This window comes from Sabethes cyaneus, chromosome 1 (assembly GCF_943734655.1).
Source record: "Sabethes cyaneus chromosome 1, idSabCyanKW18_F2, whole genome shotgun sequence".
In the NCBI taxonomy this organism is placed as follows: Eukaryota; Metazoa; Arthropoda; class Insecta; order Diptera; family Culicidae; genus Sabethes; species Sabethes cyaneus.
In genome coordinates this window covers 136,214,780-136,237,653 of record NC_071353.1, presented here as the reverse complement: position 1 = coordinate 136,237,653, position 22,874 = coordinate 136,214,780, and the positions used below count along the sequence as shown (strand labels likewise).

General features: G+C 39.7%; 2 protein-coding genes and 1 non-coding gene across 4 annotated transcripts in view; 2 read left to right on the top strand and 1 right to left on the bottom strand.

Annotated features, from left to right (window-relative positions):
• The window catches only part of LOC128732899 (uncharacterized), a 542,040-nt gene that overhangs the window by 10,444 nt on the left and 508,722 nt on the right, over positions 1–22,874 (bottom strand). The window lies entirely within an intron of this gene.
• Trnar-ucg (transfer RNA arginine (anticodon UCG)) lies at positions 7,036–7,108 on the top strand. Its single transcript has one exon. It is a non-coding gene; the product is annotated as a tRNA-Arg (tRNA).
• The window catches only part of LOC128732900 (uncharacterized), a 142,191-nt gene continuing 136,109 nt past the window's right edge, over positions 16,793–22,874 (top strand). Inside the window, exons 1-2 of one of the 2 annotated variants that reach the window (XM_053826337.1) lie at positions 16,793–16,844; positions 17,558–18,038. In XM_053826337.1, the coding sequence (XP_053682312.1) occupies positions 17,978–18,038 (61 nt within the window). In that variant the 5' untranslated portion in view covers positions 16,793–16,844; positions 17,558–17,977. Of the gene's footprint in view, positions 16,845–17,543; positions 18,039–22,874 lie in introns of those variants that run through there. The other variant, XM_053826338.1, reaches the window with a different exon arrangement.

The window sequence follows — 22,874 nt, the reverse complement described above, 5'->3', positions numbered from 1 at the left end:
TATAAAATATTTCGGATTTAGAAACAGAAATGATGCAAATACTGCAAATGTTCGCTGACAAATAAACGTGGTTATTTCGCAAGTTTGTTGAAATTACCAATTTCGCTAGTGTAATTTGATAGATGTGGTATAGTAAACTGAACTACCAGCTTGACTACCAGTAACATTTACTATGCAAATCTAATACAAATTTACAAATCTAATAGTAAATAGGTATATCAACTTTTGTATAAGCTCTTCACCACGTGCTCTTCTGCGAAAATTTTCTCAGAAATCTAACCATCGTAGTTGGCCATGGCCATCCCGTAATCCGCGGTGACGGTATTTAATATTTTTATGGGTTTTGCCTAAGAAAAAGTGAGAGCGAAGTATTATTACTTTTGTTTTCACCTTTTCCTGGACAATGCAGAATGGGGTTTCTTGTAAGAGCGAACAGGCTACGAAAACTTTGTTGCTTTCGTCAACGCGATAAGCAGTTCGATGCCGCTGATCATCAATTTTAATTATTTAATATCGGATCTCGATGCATTTCACAGTAGCCAGGTTGAGTCACAAACAGCTGAATTTATATTTCTATTTCACATTGTTCAATTCGAGGTTGAATGAACATAATTCCGAACTCAAAGAACAATTTTCGCTCGTTGACCACTTTTACCGATCTTCCGGATTTGTCGGAGAATCGCATGATGGCTTCTCAATAGCACGGATTGTTTACTTTACTTGTATTATGCCAAATAATAAGCCATAAGGACTTTAAAAAGGATTTTGAAGCTATGAGAAGACTTCACAGAAATGAAAATTTAGCGGCTGTTCCGGAAGCTCTGGAAGACCAAGAGGGGATTTTTTCTGTCTCACCAAGCATCTGTAAGATGGAAAAATATATACTTGACATCTTTCCCAAAGGAACTATGGTCGTGTTGATTCAAAATTTCGTAAAATTCGGGTATAGCCCCAATTAACTCAATTTTCATATGCTACGTGTACTTGTATAACGCGTTTCATATAACGCGGTCCCAATTACCCGCGTTATACAAATATCGACTGTATATTACGATTTGTCATTGATTTAAAGCTGACAGTTGAACGTAGAATCCGTACAAAACCAATAACATTTCGTAACAAAATTCAAATTTTGATTATTAAATTTAGCGTCAGAAGGCAAATTGCAGTCTACTATGCAGGTAGTGACCTCTATATTTCCTTATACGAATGGCATAATACTACCATTTTTGCGGTTAAAGGACATCATTCTTTAAAAAAGATCTCAAATGGCTTTGTCACTTGGAACCGAAGACAAACAGAGCCTATTTTTTGATCGGTACCTTGCTCATTTTTTTTTGTGCGTGTGAATATTATCACTACGACCAGCATTTTGATCTATTGTGATCTTATCCACGTGTTGTTCCGCACTTCGTTGTTATTGCAGTATCGCTATAGACTGAGCGAACTGCTTTATTATCCGTGCTTAAAGTATCGATGTGTTTTCACCCCGTTATCCCTCTACGCTTTTTACTACTTTTCAACCAATCTAGATCTAGAGCCAGGAAATGCGGAGACTAGTTATAATTTGTCCTTGGACTAGAGGCTTCATTAGCACCTCGAGCAAATATCATTCTTATAACCAGCCCCGGCTTTCATTGTTAGTAAATGCAGAATGCAGTAGGAAGGATGTGGAGGGACCTGAGAATAAACCCATGCTAAAGTCACTTAACATCGAATGGCCTGATTCTACTAAGATTCGAATCCACGACCACTCGCTTGTCAAGTCAGACTCAATAACCTTGCGGCTACAGGGCCCCCCTACCTTGCTCATAGTCAGATGGCGCCAAGTCTTGTCAATATGGGTAATCTCATTTAAGACAACACGGATTTGACTATTTAACCTTGTTTTTATCCGGGCTAACCGGACTCGTGACATCGCTCGTGTCGATGCGTACTGCGAATCTGTTTTTACAGTGATCGAGAGGGCTTCTTCAGTCGACCAGATCATGATACTGGGGACTACGATCTTCCTGACATAACGTGGAAGCAATCACAATGCGCTTTCCTGTATTCCGATCCGGATCTTTCTGTACTGTACTGGCGCTAACAGCATTCTCGACAATTATAGTGCCGCCACGCTGTCGCAAATCAATCACGTCGACGGTTTCTTCTCTACACAAGACGCCGCATCATTCAGCTCAGCAGCTCCACTGCCTTTAGTTAAAGGCGTACCTCATCATCCTCCGTAAATCATCTCTGAGACAACTACACTAGCGCTCTTGACACCACCACGGCTGCTGTTTCGTACTATTTTTTCAGAGCAGATCATCGTATCATTGCAGCCTTCCTGTCAGCAATAGACTGGGATAGTAGTCTACAGCAGCTGAGTAAACCATTTCAAATGTTTTGTCGTATGTCATTGATAGACATCAAGTTTCATAGACGTCTTTTGCTTAAAAACATTATACTGGTCCCTGGTCAAATCGACTCTGGAGTACTGTTCTACGGTCTAGAAACCGAACTACCTCAACAGTTCTGAACGAATCAAATCCGTCTGACGCAGCTTTCTGCATTTTGCTCTTCGTCGATTGCCCTAGAAAAAACCTTGCCACTTACCAGGCTAAGAAAACCGGTATCTACTGATCCACCTGGGTACTCTTTCCACACGGAGGGATACATCTAATGCCCTGCTGGTCGCCGACACTCTGCGAAGAAAACTGGACTGCCCTTAAATTCTTGAGCGAATCGACCCTAATGTGTGTTTATGTAATAAATAAATATTTTATATGTTATTTGTATAAAAATATCAACAGGCCTTATGCATTTCAACCAAATTTTTCTTAAGGATTGTCTAGCCAATAACGTAAGCAACCATTTCATACAAAATAGATGCAATCAAGTGCATTTATGCTGCTTAAGCGTAAGAGAGGAGACGTAAAGAGAATCTCTCGTTTGCACATTGGACCTTGTGAAAAGTCGCTGTGAGTTACGAGACCGTCCCCCGTATATGACGTATATTCGTTATGAGTCAGGTAACACAGTAGATCTACAAAGTAAATTGAGCGCAGCACGACCTAGGCATTCGCGGTAGTCGACAGAAGCTTTGAACCATAGAGTCGCATCGACCTCCCAACCCTCGAGACTAAGCAGCTTATGCGCAGTATTTATAACGGGAATCCGTCGCTAAACCTCAAAAACCGACCGCTATTAAGCGCCTGCATAGATATATGTTAGCAACTTCGTAATACGGTCGAACGACCAATCATGTCAACGCTAAGACGACGGAACGTATTTCTCTCCCTTCTAAATTCATAAAATTAATTAAAATTTTTATCATTTTGCTTCTATCGTTTCAGCGGTTTACTTTACTGCCGTGGATCGCGTATCAGTCCCATTTTCTATGGAGTTTCCTATACAAATGGGACTGTTATGCGATTCACGGCAGTTTATCTGTTCTCATCCTCTCCCTGGCTAGCTCTACACGAACTTGCTTGCTTATCGAAATGACTTTATATATTCTAGAACACTTCGATCAACATCAGCAGAAATCTTGCTCGACATCATCAGAATGAATTGTGTAAAATAGAGGATAAAAATCAACATGAATTTTTGCATCCCCTCTTTGTATATTAATCAATAAATAAACTGATTGTAATATATTTCTTCGATATCCAACAGTATCTGGTGATTTTGCTCATTATCCCTTAGAAACATTAAATTTCTTGATGCCCCCTCCACATAAGATTTTTAGATTTTTATGAGAGTTAAGGATATTTAATTCGAAACTCTTAGTTCTCAAAGATCCCCATACTGGCCTTATTCTTATCCAGAATGAAGGCACTTTCTACACAACGCAACAATCACATTTGATAATTCTTACCCCGAATTCTTGAATTCACAAGCATTCTTCTATATATGCATCCCCATTCAAAATTAAACATGACCGCTGTTCATTTACTGATTAGTGTAAAAGCCCTACACCACGTCAAGGTTCAGCTTTATCGCCACCACCGTTCATTTAAAAACCAAACGCCTTGCCTTCTCCAGCGATGGCAAAAGCGACGATGGCACCAGGCACTTCTGCCGGTCAAACCATGTCGATGGTTCAAGTGCGAATGATTTATAGGCATATTTACAATCAATTAACACAATAATTTTAGAAAATTTTGACAGGTGTTGTTTCGCGCACCGCGCGATGGAATAAGTCGCCCAAAAGATTAACCAATTAATTACCCGACTTCGTCGGATTGCGTTAATAAGTTATCTCCGTCGGGTGACAATCAGGTAAACTTTATCTTCCGATTAATCAAACTCCCACAAGAGTTGTTGCAAGAATCTGGCGATTAGCCTTTTTTGTCCTTTTTCGAGTTATCCAACTGGTCGCTTAATAGCGTATAAAATTCTGCGCTGTGCCCTTTTGTAATGTCAACAAAGTGTCAGGGAGACCTCAAACATCAGTTCTACGAGACGAGACAGGCAATGTCGCCCACCAAAACACAGGTAGAGTCCCGCCTAGCCAACTCGCCTATGTCCGCAGGTAGAGGCGTTAAGGCCCCGCGCGGGCGCCACGAACTGACTCTGAGATCTCTCTGCCAAAGGCCGGAATGTCATATTTTATTTAAATATAATGATGATGATGATGATGATGATGATAAGAAAAATGAAAGATCGAATTTGTAAATGTGCTTTACCTTGGATATTTTGCACTACTTGAGTTGTAAAATGTAGTATAGTGAAGAAGTGGAGGATTTGTCAGCCCGGCCTAACACCGGTCGTCAACCGCGCGCCTATTATCAATTTTCCAACACAAACAACTACAAACAAACTAATAGAAAGACAGATTTTGGTTATGAACTTATCATAGCAAATTTCATCTTACATCCAACCAGCATTTATGCACTATCCCAAGATAGGTCTACAAATTGAATTGAGCGCAGCATGACGTTCGCGCTAGTCGACAGAAACTTTAAAATATAAAATCGCACCAGCTTCCCAACCCTCGAGATCAAAGAGCTAGTGCGCAGTATCTGTAACGGGAATCCTTTATCAAATCCCAAAAACCGATCACTAGAAAAATTTTTAATATTGTAAATTAAATGCAATGTATTATAAGAACTCACTTAATTTTCCCATCCCATGCTATCTCTATTATTGCCCGTAATCATTGTAGAATGCTCATTCGGCATCCAAACCGGGTTTGGTATCCGCTCACATCCCCTTACTAACTCTAAGCCCCCGACTAATCCAAAAAAACCTGAATTTTTGGAGATATTTGTGACAGCTGTGATAAATAGGGATGCGCCCCAGAAACATTCATCTATTAATTATCAGAGATCCCCGTACTGGCTTTATTCTTAAACGGAATAAAAGCACTTTCTGAACAACGCAACAATCACATTTGGTAAATTTTTACCCCGAGTCCCACTTGAAATCTTAAAAGTATTTTGACAAGTACCCACATTCAGAAGTAAACGCGACCGCTGTTCGTTTACTGATTAGTCAAAAAGCCCTACACCACAAGGTTCAGTTTTATCGTATAAGGAAGAATCGGGCGATTAGCAAGAACTAAATCGGCTAATTCGACAACCTGCGCGAACTAACTAAATAGGGAGAAAAGTAGGAGGGATTTTTAATCGGGTAGTTAGGGCTAAGTAGAAGACAAGTTAGAAGGTTATGTTTTGCGTTGAGCGAAGCTTTGACCAGATTTTCTTTCCAATATGAATTAGAATGTGGTAAACCAAAAATATGCCCAGTTCAGTTGAGCAATGACAGTGAATGACACAGATCTATGTACCTGTGTAGTTTTTACAAAATAAATTTTATCCTTAACACCAAGCTGTCATTCTATGAACACAACAAAAGGACGCTGTGAGGTTTGCATATCTTTTCACCTATTTCTATATTTTACTTACTTCATAACATGCAATCAATTATCACTTTAAAAGGTCACTTTAAATATGTACAATTGCTGATAAATTGCCTAATGTGCGGTACTATTTTACAATTGAAAGAATTAAAACCAAAACCACCAACGATTAATTAGCGAAAAAAACTAAACGCAATAAAAGATAAAGAACGAAACATGACAGATGATGATGAGACATCAATCCGATTCTGAGAAGTGAGAATCCGAATCGAGTCGGTACCAGATCGGTACGAATGTTGCGCAAAAATGCCAGATGTCGTCTACTTAGCACAACACACGCTTCAGTTTTTAATAAATTATTAAAGCTTTAATGTTCGTAAGCAAGCCCAGCTAGTTGTACGATAAAAATGTAAATCTTTGGGTTTTGTGATATCCTAACTTTACCAAATACGCGTTTAGTAGTATCACAAACAATAGTTTGTAGTATGATCACTTTATGGCTGCAGTGAGTCGGAAAGTTTAAAATCATTAAAACAAGAGAATATGTTTTTCCATCTGGCATCGCTGATCTCAAGCAGAATTTTAAACCGAGGGGTTCAATAACTTTGTCACCAATAAACAAACACACTACACACTTGTTGAATGACTTACAACTCAAACTCGATAACAATGATCACGTTAAAATACGATTAATTTTTGGGTCAATAATTCTGTTGCTGAAATAATAATCATCAATAAATGCCATCGATCGATATAGCAAATTAAATTGCAATGCAAGCAAACGATTCAAACAGTTGGCATCGCGAGCAGTCGCGAGTAGGTCGGTTCAATTTCCCCTCTGTTGTTCTATTTTTAGCTTCTACCAATACATTCACATTATTCGAATGAAACGAACAAAAGCTTTATTTTGGTAGAACAGAAGGAGAAGCAAGCAGAACACCGTATAGAGCGCTGTTCGCTCTGTTTTACGTTCTACGTTAGTATGAAAGCGTTCGAATTAAGTTAAGCTTTTAGTGCTTTCCATGATTTGCACTTTGCTTCGCGGTATCAACAAGCGGTAAGCTTGTTACGAAAGCTCATGCAATGTATTGCGACAGCAAAATTATGTTGAAGTTAGTACATATGTTGATAAATAACCTTACGGAAGCGCTTTAAATAGCATGCTGAGCTCTCCCCACCATCGAGTTGGCCGTGTGGCCTAATGGAGAAGGCGTCGGACTTCGGATCCGAAGATTGCAGGTTCGAGTCCTGTCACGGTCGATGGGCTTTTTTTATTTTTTGTGTTTCATTTTTTCCATTCATATTCATGAGGTAAGTAGGCATTACCTTTTATTTATTTAGTTAATATTTTTTTGTATAAAGAGAATTTAATTCAAATTCACAATTTCATTTGCAGAAATTATGTACAAGGACAAATATGATATTGATGTGACTCATTGGATTGATATGTGAAATATTTGCGTAGGTATCTACTATTTGTGATAGATAAACTCTCTATCGTCCAGCTGTTGGGTTGGAGTCGCTGAAACAGTAGTGACAGGAGATTAAGCAGATGTTTAAGGAATGCACACGTGCTGTAAATCTGACAAGTTGCAGTGAACGAACAGATGTGCTAGCTTTTCGAAATTCCCCAAGTGGAGTGGTGTAAACTGAAGTTAGCGTAGAGAACCGCATAGTTTATGGAAGTTTCGGTTTATTCCCACTTGGGAAGAATTGATTACTGCAGATTATTTGTAATGACATGCTGTTCAGTTCTGGAAGTTAGTGAGTGACAAAATCTAAAGCGGAATAATGAACCGTAACGTAAAAAAATTCCAAATGCTAAATACCTTAGAAACAATCAATAGAACAATCATTGTTTTTATAATCGATCCCCAAAAATCATTTGAAATTCAATATTCAATACTGCTTCTGTAAACCCCAAAGTTTCACATCACTTCAACCCCCTAATTTTCAGTGCCAACTGCCAAAAAACGAATTGAAGGCTTTTGATCTAGCTTTCAACAACAGTCAAGTTCAGAACACACCGAAACAGCGAACAATCTAAACGGTTGTTAATAATAATCACAGTGACGCATTCTAGGTAGACGGCCTTCGGCCGTGAAGCTGACAAACATAGCGAGCGAGAACAACAACAAATGCGGGTGGAAGCGGACGGACCATCATCGAGGAGGTAACCTTATGAAGATGCTGTGTAATTCATTTCAAATTAGAATGCTACTGCCATGTTAATTGAATGCTCGACTCGGTTGGGCTATAAAATTTGAATGTACGCCATTATTACTTTTCCCTATCACAATTCTGATCCAATATGGTAAGGAAGAAGTGATCGCTCGATCGATCCAAACTGTGGTGCGTGCACCTTGACCCTTTTTTACTTGCTAGAAAATCGTGCCGAGCTTAGGAGCCTCTTGAAAGCCAAGGTTCTATAGACCGTGTTAGATCCGTTTGGTTCGGAGGAGTTCTGAAAGGGTACACTTCATTTGCGCAAAATTCCAGGCTTGTTCGGTGTACACTGAAAGATCATACCGAACCGAGCGAGAGAGCCCACAGCAAGGCTGCTGTGCGCACTCATAAACCTAATAGTATCACGACCTGCCGACGTTTATTTCGTCGTCTGTTGAAAGGTAAAATCACATTGAAAAAGATTTACATCCTCGAAGAGAACGCCACCAACCAGCGCAGCGCTGGCTGTGCTGACTTTTCCGATTTCGATCATTCCGCGATGAAGAGACTCCATTCTAAGCGCCATAATCTTCGATTATTTAGCTAGAGACAACTAGAAGACTTGAATAAGTCTGAACTGAAAATCTCATGTTCTGAAATTATGCAAAAAAAAATACGAAGAACCATTGGCTGTGTTGAACGATCGACTACGTCGATTAGAGATCTCGCTTCTTTATGCTGGCTCACATGCCGTAGACAGAATGATAGCCGTGCGCCACCAGGAGAAACCGATCGGGTACAGCCCTTCGCTGGATCTGCCTGCTAAAGTGCCAAGAGTACCGGTCGCGCTGTGAATACGAATGCGAGCGGCATCGGTTGGATTCAGCAGGAGTTCGTGCGATGTGCTATTTACCATCGGTGACTGCCAGCGAGGCAGGATCACAGCTACTTGTGAACAGACCGATTACTTCATCAGACTTGTATGGTAAATGTAAACGAATAATTCGCATCAAAAACTAGCCCAGTTTTTTGAGCTGTGATTGCAACTGTTCAAAAGGACAAAACTATTGCAACAAAATCAAAATATAATTTAAAACGTCAAATTTTAAATTTCAACCAATTCGAAAGATAATGTAAATCTTGGTTTAAATGCGTTGCAATTTCATTAGGGTCCTTAGCCGCAATGAATAGAACAGTGTCAGCAAACAAATTTATATCGCAGAACCGTCAAACTCGTTTCATGTCATTGATAAAAATTAATGAACAAAAGGACTCCCAATACACTCCCTTGCGGTACACCAAGTGTGTTAGCAATGGAATCAGAATTCAAATGATCAAAGCGAGTTTTCTGAGTTCGATTACATAAAAAGCTGATAGCCTGATTGCTCTATAATGATAACTGTTTAAATAATTTAACAACTGGCCTTTGACAACAAGTTCCAGGATTTTATAGGACGGTACTCTTCGGCTTTATCCGTTCCATTAGCTTTGAGAATAGGAATCACAAGTGATCTGCTAAAGTAATAGGGCGAAATCCATCAAATCAACAAAATAACTGTTAAATTTATTCGCTATTACTTGACTCGATTGTACTTCTGTGGTGCCATTAAAAGTTATGGACTGCGGAGAATTATCTTTACTTTAAATCAACTGTTTTAAAATTTTCCTTAACTGTTTGCTGTTATTTTGATGGCGATCATGATCAATCTTCCGTTTAATCACATCGAGCCTTTTTCAAGGTGGGTGAATATACGTTACGTGATGCTGTGTACCCGGTCCAGTCATCTGCATTATTAGCTCTACAAAACTTCTTGTATCTTTTATCTCTTTCACGTTTCAAACGCAATAGATCTAAAGAGTACCAGCTATTCGAGTTATGTAGTTCAATACACTTTTCGAAAACAAGCATATTGGTACACTCTTTCAGCGTGTTGGTAAGAACACCTGTCTTATGATCCAAATCACCAGTTATTGGAATAAAATACAAGCTTCTCGAAACAAGCTGAGACACTGCCTGCTTCGAATATCTATTCCAGCACTTAATCTTCACTATATCACCGTTTTAGTCATTTTCGAGACAAACAAAATTTGTCTCATGGTCAGAAATTTTGCAAGCGGCCTCTGTAATAGAATGGACGTTGTTAAAATTTGAAAACACGTGATCAATTAATGTTCGACTATGTCTAGAAATTCTAGTAAATTGACTAACAGTTTGTTTTATATTGTAAAAATCTACTGGTTGCTTTAATTGGTTCGAATTTGATTCATTAAGTCAATCAATATTGAAATCACCAGCAATAATATTTAATTTATTTAGATCTATTAAGATAACCTACCAGTTATCTAAATTTCCAAGAAACGCTGGTCACTTCAACTAGGGGAGTTTCCCATCGACGCACCTCTTGGAACTGAAATTCCTAGAAACCAACTGTTCTCAACGGATTCGTTTTCACGCGAAATCTTGAGAAATCGCTTCAATATCAACATACGGCACTTTGTGCTTTTCTTGATATTGGAGGCGCTTTGGATAACACATCCTCCGCATCGATTAATACGATTCTCTTTCAAAAGGGAATCGATCATACTACAACGATCTGGATTCAAGCAATACTTTTGAGCAGAGAAACCACGACATCTTTAGGAGATACGCCGTGGCCAAAGGTGTGTGAGGTGACAGCCCAGGCCAAACTAAACAGTTTCAGTTACCTGTGCCATACGTACAACAGCTACCGTAGCCATGGAGGCAATACAATGCTTGCTGCCTTTGCGTCTTCATGTGAAGAAGAAGCTCGGCGCATTAGGATTGAAAAGGAATCAAACTATTTCATGTGAAGTAATTGAAACAAATCGCTCAATGTGAAATGATGGAGGGGCCGATGTTCCACATGGAACCATCTGCTTTTTTACAGATGGTTCAAAAATTGATTGATGCCAAGGGCGACTTCTACGACAGGCTCAAGAGGACCTATCGAAAGCTCCCGAAATATGGCGTGAAAATCATCATCCAAGATGCAAATACGCAGATCGCGAGGGAGGAATTTTTCCGTTCTGCCGTTGAAAAACATAGTCTTCCATCTGTCGACCAATGATGACGGTCTAATGGTAATAAATGTTTGCCCTGCCAGAAGAATGACCATCTATAGCACCTACTTTCCACGTCTGAATATACGGAAACACACTTAGAGGTTGACACTTTTCCGATGTCATCGATGTACGGTCTAGGTTTCGGAAAGCTGGTAGGCACGACGCATGGAAGACAGCTGTACAACTGATTTTGTGCCAAATGCCAGTTAGTGACAGATGAGAGGAGATCAGTAAGAACAGGAGAAGATATGTGAGCGATGGCCAAGCCGGGGAGCCACCAACACACGAGAAGGTTAGGAAGGCAATCATTGAGCAGGAAACCGGTGAGGCTGCTAGGCAGGACGGTTCCCGGCTGAGCTTCTAACTGTGTGAAACGAGCGGCTGTACGAAGCAATCCACCGGATCATTGTCAAGATCTGGGAGGAAGAACTAATGCCGCAGGAGTGGTTGGATGACTTTAAGACGGCGTACGATTCAGTCTAACAAAATGAGTTGAGGCAGATAATGCTAGAACAAGGTTTTCCGGCAAAACTAGTTAAGCTAATTCGTGCGACGCTGAATAGATCAAAATCATGCGTCAGAACAGTGGGTAAGACCTCAGCCGCTTTTGTGACGTTGGATGGACTGAATCAAGGAGATGCACCCCCTAACCTGCCTTTCAACATTGCCTTGTATGGTGCACCATACGAAGAGCAAACATGGAAAAGAACGGGACCATCATCACGCCAAAACGAAGTACATGGCTGCTGGCAGGAAGTGTTAGAATCCAAAAGGTGTTGGTGCCGAGGTGGAAGATATGAAGTAGTTGAGGAATTCATATACCTTTATTATTTGTCATTTGCTCATATACCTTGATATCGTGACATGTGACAATGCTTTCGAGGACGACACACGATCAGCTGGTGTTCGAGGGATTGGAGAATGGCAGCTTAGGGCCGACAGTACTGGAGGACCATAATTCGGCGCAGGATCGATGCCGGACCGTAGCCAATAAAGTAAAGTAAAGTAAAATAGTTATATTTTGCCAAGCTAAGAGACCTCCGGATTCGAATCGGCTTGTACTTCGATCTGAACAATACTGGATTCGAAATCAAACGAGTCTACCTAGGCCCAAAAAACTAACCGATATTACGTAACCCACCCTTAAACTACAAGGACTGACCAGGACTGTTGCAAAGATCTGGTCAGCGGTTGGCAAAGCCATTTTTGCTGTAATACTCTCACAACCAGCTAAATGATAGCGTGTACATAGCAAAATTGTGTGACCTTCCAAAGGATAAGCTAGTTATTCCGACATTTCAAAACGTGATAAAAATAATGGTTTGGGTTTTTTTTCTCGGTAAGGATTAATTAACATTGCTTGTTCATAGAAGAAGATGTAAAAAGTTCTACATTGAAAATGTTTTTGAAGAGTCATTTACTTGCATTTACTTCGAAATTAGCAGGCAATAGTGAACATTGCTTTTAACAGGATTGTGCCAGGGATGGTGCCAGCAAAATTTACCATATTATTTCAAGTCCTGAAACGAATGACCTGTAGCATCGTCGGATGTTGACCGATTGGATTGTTTCATATGAGACTGTATGTTTAGTAAGATTGGTATACTAGAGCGTGAGTATGTTTGTATGTATGTTTGTACGTTCCACCATAACTCCAGAACGCCTTGACCGATCTCCACCAAACTTGGCACACATGTTCCTTGATATAAGCGAATCAGCACTGGGGGGTTGACAAAAGAGGGGGGGTTCCTAATAGGGTGGAGGCCATAACTCCGAAACGGCTTGACCGTTCTTCATCAAACTTGGCACACATGTTCCTTGACATAAGAGAATCAGCATCGGGTGGTCAACAAAAAAGGGGGGGGAGGTTCCCTAATAGGTGGGGCAAGATCCCGAAAAGGGGGGGAGATTCCCTAATAGGTGAGGCAGGATCCCTAATAGGGCGGGGAGGCCATAACTCCGAAACGGCTTGACCGTTCTTCATCAAACTTGGCACACACGTTCCTTCATATAAAAGAATCAGCACTGGGGAATCACCAAAAGGGGAAGGGGAGGTTCCCTAATAGGTGGGGGAGGGTCCTTAACAGGGGGGAGGCCATAACTCCGAAACGCCTTGACCGTTCTTCATCAAACTTGGCACACATGTTCCTTGGCATAAGAGAATCAGCACTTGTGGGTCAACGAAAAGGGGGGAGAGGTTCCCTAACAGGTGGGGGAGGGTCCCGAATAGGGTGGAGACCATACCTCCGAAACGGCTTGAGCGTTCTCCATCAAACTTGGCACAAATATTCCTTTACATAAGGGACTTGACATAAGAACTGAAGAGGATGACAACAAGGGGATCGAAATGTTTGGACGGTTCTCCCATAAGTGACGGTAATCCAAACGGAGGAGCTGATGACAGGAGGTTGCTGACGAAAAGGAGAGAGCAACGCCCATATGACTATAACAATTTATCCGTACAATAGAAAAAATCAGAATACGAAACACTAAACTGCAATGCTCGCAGCTGTAGATTTGTCAAGTGTAATTATGCACCAAATCAAAGTGACCTGTATAAAAAGTGTACCATCATTAGTGTGCTAATTGTTGTTGGCCGATTCTGTTTAAGTCACAGGGGCAATCATTCAAACAGCGTGGAGTTCATCTGAGAACACCATGTTTCTCCCATGGTAAACTTTATGTGGCATGCTTCAGAGTGGGCTCAGCCAATAATTTGTGCATACTTGCTCCTGGTGGTGACACTAAAAACATTGTTTTCAAACAAATTTTGTCTTGAAGTGAGATGAAAGGAATGACAGGTTTGTGGTATCCATGGAAGAAACACTGTTGCACCTTCTACTTTTTTGTTAGGATGTAATGCTGTAATACTAAACTAATAAATAAATAAGAAGCTGTGTTTAGAAAAGTACAATAACAAAACTATTCATTTCTTATAGGTGGAGTGGCCATTGTTAAAAGCGGAAGGTGCAAATTGGAAATATGGCTTTGTTTTTTCTTTTTTTACAGGGTTTTATAGGGATTTCTGTAAAGAAAACAGATGTACAGCTGGCCGGGTTGACAAAAAAGGAGGAACTGACAAACGGGGAGGAACGTCCGAAAAAGGAACAAGCGTTGTATTTTTGCAATATAAGCATTTTGGTTACAATAATCGATATACAAGTGGCTGTGAGACAAAGGCTCCCCGAGTAAGATCGGGCACTCAGCTAAAATATAAATAAAAGTGAGCGTGAGTATGTTTGTAAGTTTGTTTGTATGTTTGTATGTTTCACCATAACTCCAGAACGCCTGGATCGATCTCCACCAAACTTGGTACGCATGTTTCTTGACATAAGAGAATCAGAACTCAAGGGTTTGACAATATAGGAGGGGTCATAACAAGGAGGGTTCATAACAGGGGGGTTATAACAGGGTTATAACAAGGGTGGGGAGATCTAAATAAGGAAAAGGGGTTGCGTTTCTCTGTCATTTAAACCGATTGTAGTTGTACAACTGACTTTGAGAAAAGAGGGGGGTTCCACAGAAGAGGAATATATGGTAAATAAACTTTTGTTTCGTTTACATTATAGCGATTTTCATTGAGCAAACCGATGCATAATTAGCTACGTGACAGAAGAGGGAGCTGATTGGGAAGGAACTGACATGTAGGGGGACGAGGAACGTGAATTTGAATGTATGTTCCGCCATAGCTCCGGAACTTCTGGACTGTTCTTCATCAAACCGTCGATTGTCAAACACATGTTTTTGGCATGGTTCTATTATTCCGGGGGGTTGACAAAAGAGGGAGACGGTCTCTTACAAGGGGAGAGAATGGTTCAAATGGGTAAAGGGGTGCTTTTCTCTTGCATTTTGAACGATAGCAGTTGTACAAGTTGCTTTATTTCTGAAAGGGGGAATAGGGTGGCCATTAAAAAACGGAAGGTTCAAAAACGTAAAAAAGGCTTTGTCAATTTATAGGGATTACCAAGAAGGAGACAGATTTACAAGTGGTTGGGGACAACGTGAGAGGAACTCACAAAGAGAGTAGACATAGTCAAATGAAAAAAAAGGTTTTGTTTCTGGCATTATGAAAGCTTTCGTTACAACATCAGATGTACAAGTAATTTAGTGACAAAGGGGGGCAGAGGGGCCCTGTAGCCGCAAGGTTACCGAGTCTGCCTTGACAAGTGAGTGGTCGTGGGTTCGAATCAGGCCATTCGATGTTAAGTGACTTTAGCATGGGTTTATTCTCAGGCCCCTCCACATCCTTCCTACTGCATTCTGGATTTACTAACAATGAAAGCCTCTTGCCAGGGCATGTTATAAGAGTGGTACTTGCTTGAGGTGCGAATGAGAAGCCTCTTGTTCAAGGCCAAATTACAGCTTGTTCCGCTTCTTGGTTCTAGGAACGAGATTGGTAATGCATAAATAGTAAGGAACACAAACATACACACATACACATCATCAATCTGTGCTAAACTCTGCTTTATCGACCATGAAGCCTTTAGCCGGGGCTGGTTATAAGAATGATACTTGCTCGAGGTGCGAATGAAGCCTCTTGTCCAAGGACAAATTATATATAGTCTCCGCACTTCCTGGCTCTAGAGCTAGATTGGAGCTAGAGCGGAACAACACCTGCATAAGATCACAATAGATCAAAATGCTGGTCGTAGTGATAATATCCACACACAGAAAAAAATGACAAAGGGGTCCGAGTGAGATCGGGCAATCAGCTAGTAGAACAGAAGCTATAAATAATTCGCTATCATACTTTATTTTACTAATACAAAACATGAAGTATACTGTAAACTATTCTTGGAAAATCATAAAATTCTAGGAAACAGGAAGGAAAAGACACATAATGTGAAAGTAATGTGCGAAGAACTAGTAAGTAATAATGATCCTGATATTCTCATGTTTTAGATTCTACTAAGAAGCCGTAAATCAATTGGTATTTATTCCCAGTCGTTTCAAGCTACTATTGTTTCGTTTAGGTTGATATGCTTATTTTGATTTGTGAGTTTTTTCTCGTTCTAGGTTTATTTGTGACTATTCTCCACTTCACATTTCTGGCAATTTAAGGTGATTCAAATTATATACTTCTGTAAATTCTTCACTTATTTACTGTTTCGTTTTTTTTTTCGCTTGCTTATGTTGATATTTTTGTATAACTTGCACGCTTTGTCTTTTTAAACCGGCTTATTAACTGGGGCATGAACTCCAGTATGACGCCACCCAAATTTAGAACTCAAACCTCAAACTTAGAAAACAAACAGAACGCGATCTGTTCGACGATCTGTGACTCACCCTCGCCGTGCACGACTACCCGGGTTTGTTTTTGCATTGGTTGGAATTGAACCGCTCGCGAAGGAAACCAACTCCAACAATCGCACGCGCTGCTGACTCTAACTGAGAGCTTGGTTGGTTCTCAGCTGCCGTTGTATCGTGTGGCTCTGATGATCGCTCTGACGGTATATCTACTCTGCCGTACTTTATGCATAGGATACTGAATGAATCTCTTGCTCTCCGGTGCGCCAGGCCAGGGCGCGCGCATACGGCGGAGTTTGTCGCGTGAGTTCGAGCTCGATCGAGCCTCGGTCGCCTAGAAAAGGTAGGGGAGAATCTGGCTGCATTAGTATTTTGGGCTTTCGACTTCTCTGTGAATAGTTTTTATATTTTAATTCAGTACGCGTTGATCGCTTGAATTAAGACGTTCCATCTAGAGCGCGCGCACCCGTCGTCGAAGTCGAAAAAACGTTCTACACTGGTAAATAGAGTTACTCGGCCTACTCGTAGTAGGATTGGAATCCCCGGGCGTCGTAACGCGATACTCAGGTGGTGAGGCGTACTGCTCATCATTAAGATTCGGTGAAAGCACTTAACTTTGACTTTTTGTGTGCCTTTCGCGTACGGTGGTAGCTTGCCGTGTTCAGTTCAGGAAACGATCGTACGATTGCGATTGCTGGTATTCGCGTGATCGTGGCTCATCTGCAAAACGGGTTAAATTAACATAATTTTTTTTATATAACTCCCAGGTACCGAGCCTTCGAGTGTCAAAGATCTGTGGGAGCTGGTGCATTAGTACCCAGCGAATTCGAATAAAAAAATCCTACTGTGCCTGCGGGTGGTACCTTACCAGAGCGAGCGTCGTCGCATGTGCAGGGGGCGGGCATAATCTTTTAATCAATTCGTGGGTCTTCTCTTCGTTCAAGTGAATCGGTAATGCAAGCAAGCAATGAGGGGCTCATAAATCAGCGAAGAAGAGACCCGGTTGATCAGAGCACAAGCACAGAGTGGGAACCTGCCCGCTGGCGGCTTTTAGTCAAGGAAAAGGTTCATCGATATAAGACGACGACGACTCCGGTTAAACTGTGAAGCGATTCTGCTTCGGTGCCTTGCACGGCCTTAGAGTCTAGTGTTATTATAGTGTTAAATCTTCCTCTTTTCGATTTTTGTTGCATCTTTTATTATTCTCTTCAGTTAGTATACTCGGGGCTTGCATGCATGCCGGTGCTGTAAGGTTTATTGTTCATAAAGCATGATTGTGCCGCAGAAAAGTGTGTCGTGAACGAGCAGTTTAGCGCTGGAATATACTCAGAGCAAAAATCAACACACACAGCAAAAGTATAAACATAGAGTGACATAATAATTATCATCCTCATCATCGTCATCGATTGGACTGAGGTAATAACGGCGGCAGTAGCATCTGCTCGGCGAAGGACAACGATATTCAATACCAATCCGAACAACCGGCCTCTCATCGTGGTTTGCATTCAGGCAAAACTTCGCTGAAAGTGAGAGTCGCGAGTTGGATACCTACTGGCAGTGGCAGCTCCTCGGTTAGCAGCAGAACTTGTTCATAACGCCGGTGCAAAAAAAGCAGCAGAAGGAAGAAGCAAAATGTTCCTGCGCCGTTCTTACCTCGCTGTGCTGATCATATTCGGATACCTGCTAATCATAGGTAAATATTGATTTGAAAGCCAAACTCGTCTAATGTCGTCCGATGACGTGTAGAGTTTCGATTTTTTTACGATGGCAGTCATAAAAGGTCCAGTGACAGTGACATGACAGAAAAAGTCCTTCGAAACTCTATTGTATCACAGACGCAGTCACCAACCAAGTACGGTGGTCACATAATTTCGCTCTCCTAGCATGATGAATCATTAACTGCTGTACCTCTACATGTATCATATTACCAATTGACTTCAAGTAAGGGCATAATGTAAATGTATACCCGTCATTATGTGATCTCGAAACCCACTATTTGAAGTGAAAGTGAAATTAGAAGGTACATTAAGTGGTAGAAATTTATAGTACAGCTCAATCGCTGTTATAAAATTTAAATGAATGTCTTTTTCTATTTTTTAAATCCTTTTGAATGACACTTCATAAGTCAGTCACAGTTTCTCATGACCTTTCTTATCTACAAGTTCGTTACTGTAAATTTTTTATGAAACCTTTATAAGTTTTTTTTGCATTGTTCTGTATTCCCGACTTGGTTTTATTTAGCTTTTTTTTTGATTTGCAAATACCAATTGCCCTACTAAATTGAGCCTAGGAACGTGGAAACTAATTATAACGGGCCTTGGACAATCACGGCCTCAATATAGATGTTTAAAGCCCAAACCACTCGTATAAGCGCTAACTTGCAAAAACGCTTCATTCGTTGGTAATGCAGAATTCAGCATAGCATAAGAGAGGGATTTGAAGGGGTTTGATTGTACTAAGATCGTTTGTCAAGCATCGTAGGTAATTTAAATCTTTATGGGTTATGAATACCTTTAACATGGTTTTTCTCTTTACAAATCGTTCTTTTTAAAATGGTCTATGTAAAACTGGAATGCGAAGTGACCTTTAGAATAATAATATAACGGTATATTTTTTCAGCGCGACATGTCGTATCGCAGTGTTGTCTTTGGCAAAGTTATAAATAACGAAATAACAATTCGAAAAGAAAAAAAAACAGATTTTGTTCAAGCTTTTCAATTCACAAACAATATTGTCCATATTATTTATTACATCGGTACTTGAAGCTCGACCTACTGTTGAAAAAGTAATAATAATTCTCTATTGAACACATCTAAAAGTCTATATCGGCCGTAACTTATACAAAATGCCCATGGCCCGTGGATACTGGAGATATTCAGGTAGTATTTTTTCTTAAAGACAGAAAAAACTGCAGAAATTTTTATTAATACAAGTGCCTGTTTCGAGCTTCACGAAGCAAGTTGGAGACAAAATACTTGTCTGTCAAAATTAGTGTTCGATATCGCAACGAAAATTGAGGTCCGGGTTCCGGTAAAAATCGGCACGAACTTTGTTATTCCGACTTTATTCCGGTCCGATTTGGCTCTGTTCCGGTTCCGGAACCTGAACAGAGCCAAAATGGACCGGATTATTAGTCTTTACTGTCGGAATAACAAAGTTCGTACCGCCTTTTAACTGGACCGGACCGGACCGGAACCCGGACTTCAATTTTCGTTCCGATGTCGAACACTAGTCAAAATAACGAAAAAATAATGTATTCAAAAGCAAAACTGTCATCTTCCGCAAGCTTCGGATTCTATTAAGATGACATAAAAGTTATATTGAATTACGCAAAACTAACATGACACTGACTCAACAAAGTACACAAAAACAAAAGGTACAATAATAAAAAATGATTCAAAAGAGTACATAAATGATACAAAAATGACACAAACAAAACTCAAAAATGACACTAGAAAAATAAAAATTACAGAAATGATAAAAATGGCTTCAAAATGATATTAACACAACAGTAAAACGTCCAACTATGATACAAAAATAGCAGAAAATATTACAATAAATAATACAAAAAACCTCCCTTCTGGCTTCGAGGTATGACGCTGGCCTAATAGTCGTCGTATGTTCGAACCCCGGCTGGGAGAGGCTATTAGAGTCAATAGAATCGTAGCAACTGGCCCTGCAATTGTCCTGTACTCTAACAGCTGGTTGCGAAGTCTGTCGTATAAAAACAGAAGGTCAAGTTTCGATAACGGAATGTAGCACCTAGACTTTGCTTTGCTAATAAAAAAATAAAGTAATAATGAAATAAAATAGAAACCAGCAAAAAAAATTAATCCCTGCATAGAAAATTTTCGTGAAAAATATAAAAATAACATAAAAATGATACAAAATTGGCACAAACTTATGCAAAACAATTACAACAATCAAGCAAAAATAAAACATAAAGAGAAAAACAAAAAGGTGAAAGCGAAAACAGATAGACACAGAGATGGCAAATGATACAGCATTGATACAAAAAATATACGTCACACAAAAATAACCGAAAAACAATTTAAGAATTACACATAAATGAAACAACAAAAGAAATAGACATTAAAAGAATCGCGAATAACAAAATAAAAATAGCACAGAAGCAAAATATAAATACAAGAACAGAATAGATGTAGAAAAAATAATAAAACAATAAAAAAAGAACACAAACATAAAAGAAAAAAAAAATAAAAGAAAATCAACATAACTGACACAGATTACAATTGAAATTATGTAATATTGTGTTCATAGTTTTGTAAGTTTTGAAATCTTTTTGCCAGCAAGTCATGGCCTTCTTTTTATCGTCTCCACATCGCCTTTTCTGCACATATTTAGAGTTTGTCACTTTTTTATCGTTTCTTTCGGCATATTTTCTCCGTATTTTTGTCATCTTTCGTCGTTTTTTCATCGGCTGTTCGGTTGTTTGACATCATTTTTTCGTCCCCTATTCGCTATCATATTGTTGCCTCTTCGTCGTCTTTGTGTCGTCTATTTGCATCCTTTTCGTCGTTTTTATATTTTTGGAGCCTTTTTTAACATCTTTTTATCGTATTTTCGTCGTTTTTCGACGTCTATTTTCGCATGTTTTGTCGCAATTTTTCTATGGCTTTTTGGCACTTTTGTCGTTGCTGTTTTGATGTCTTTTTGTTATCATTTCGTGTTTTTTTGTCGTTGTTTTACCGTTTTTGGCTTTTGGAAAGGAAGGAAGTGTCTGATGAGAAGAATGATTAAATACATGAACTAGAAAATTTCGATATAAACCAAAATATATTGGGTTGTGCAATGGCAGGTGGCGCTCGCACCTACACTCTTTCGGGTGGTACCCGAATGTTTTACCAACTAAACTACCCATTGTATTATCTAATACATACACATTGTCTAATATCTCGTTTTGTTTTATTCTTCATTTCTATCATTCTACATTCGCACCACACACTCCTCGTGCGATGATATTATTTTTCTATAACTACTCTTTGTTTCTTTCGCCGAGATACGTGTAACATGCATTTTTCCGTTGCTGAAGCGAATTGTCACCTTGCTCATGCTGAAAAGGATCACCATCCGGCTACTTTGAGCACTGATTACAGCAAGGATGGTTCGATCACTTTGACTCAATTTTGATTCATTTGACAGTAGCGTCCTAACCGAGCAAAATTTGACAAATTGATGTATGGGACATTTGTAGATAATAACTAGATCTACAATTTTGCTGAATAAAGTGTTGCTGTAACTTTTGTAGTTACGGTGCTACAATGCTAGTACCTAAATGAACGTTCTACAAAAGTTACTACGTAACTACAAAAGTTACAGCAACACTTTATTTAGCAAAATTGTAGATCTAGTTATTATCTACAAATGTCCCATACATCAAATTGACAAATTTTGCTTGGCTGAGACGGTAGTGTCAAATGAATCAAAATTGAGTCAAAGTGATCGAACCATCCCTGGATTACAGCATTTATAAAAGTCAAGCACTCAGTCAATAATAGTCAAAGTCAAAGTCGTAATAATATACCATATTGTAGTAGATATGTGAGCACTTGTATCATTTGAGGATTTGGAACAAATCAGTAAAATTTGGGACTGTTTAAGAAAGCACCTTGTTGGTTAAAATTCGTTCGGGCTGATTAAAATTAGTTTCAGCGCCTTCAGAAGTTTAGCTTAATAATAACCCAGCTAGCATTTTTAAATAAAAGTTAAAAATCAGCATTACGTACATATATACATGCTAATAAATCGTTTTTGACGCGCAAAATTGGCATATAATATTGGTATTTTGGAGGTGATATACGTGTTGAGGAATAAACATAGGCATTTCATCGGTATAAGTAATTATATACGACAACATCCGATTAAGCCCGCCCGCTCCGTACTGCTATACGATTTGATTACGACTCCGAATTTGTCAAGAGTTATTTACGATAATTTTCGGTTATTAATGCACGATTTGGTGCTAGCTAGGAATGACTTTCATTGGTAACAACTTGAAGAATTAAAGTTAACAAGAAAATTTATATGCTGATATCCCCGTTTTAGTCAACCCACCGCTTATGAAACAATCGGCGATACGACTATACGACTAGATTGCTTAAATTAGGTTCCTTACCTTATATTGGGTTGCACAAAAAAGAGTTTATGTCATAACCGCGTATAGAGTTCTATACAAGTAAATAAAAAAAGAAAACACCTCGTGGGGATTAAGCACACGAAGACTTGCCGGTGCGACTGTCGGCCTGTTTCTATCGCATTGATCAATCTACAGTCTATCTCCTCTGCGGTTCTACCAAATAGGTTCTACAAAGAACAGTCGTACACAAATAATATCGTCGCAAGAGGAGTGTGTGGTGCGAATGTAGAACGATAGAATTGGAGAATAAAACAAAACTACCTAATAAAACAGGCGGCGATAGTTTGGTTAGTAAAACATTCGGGTACCAACCGAAAGAGCGTGAGTGGGAGACCCACCTGCCATACATGTAAATAAGAAAGGCCGTTTTCT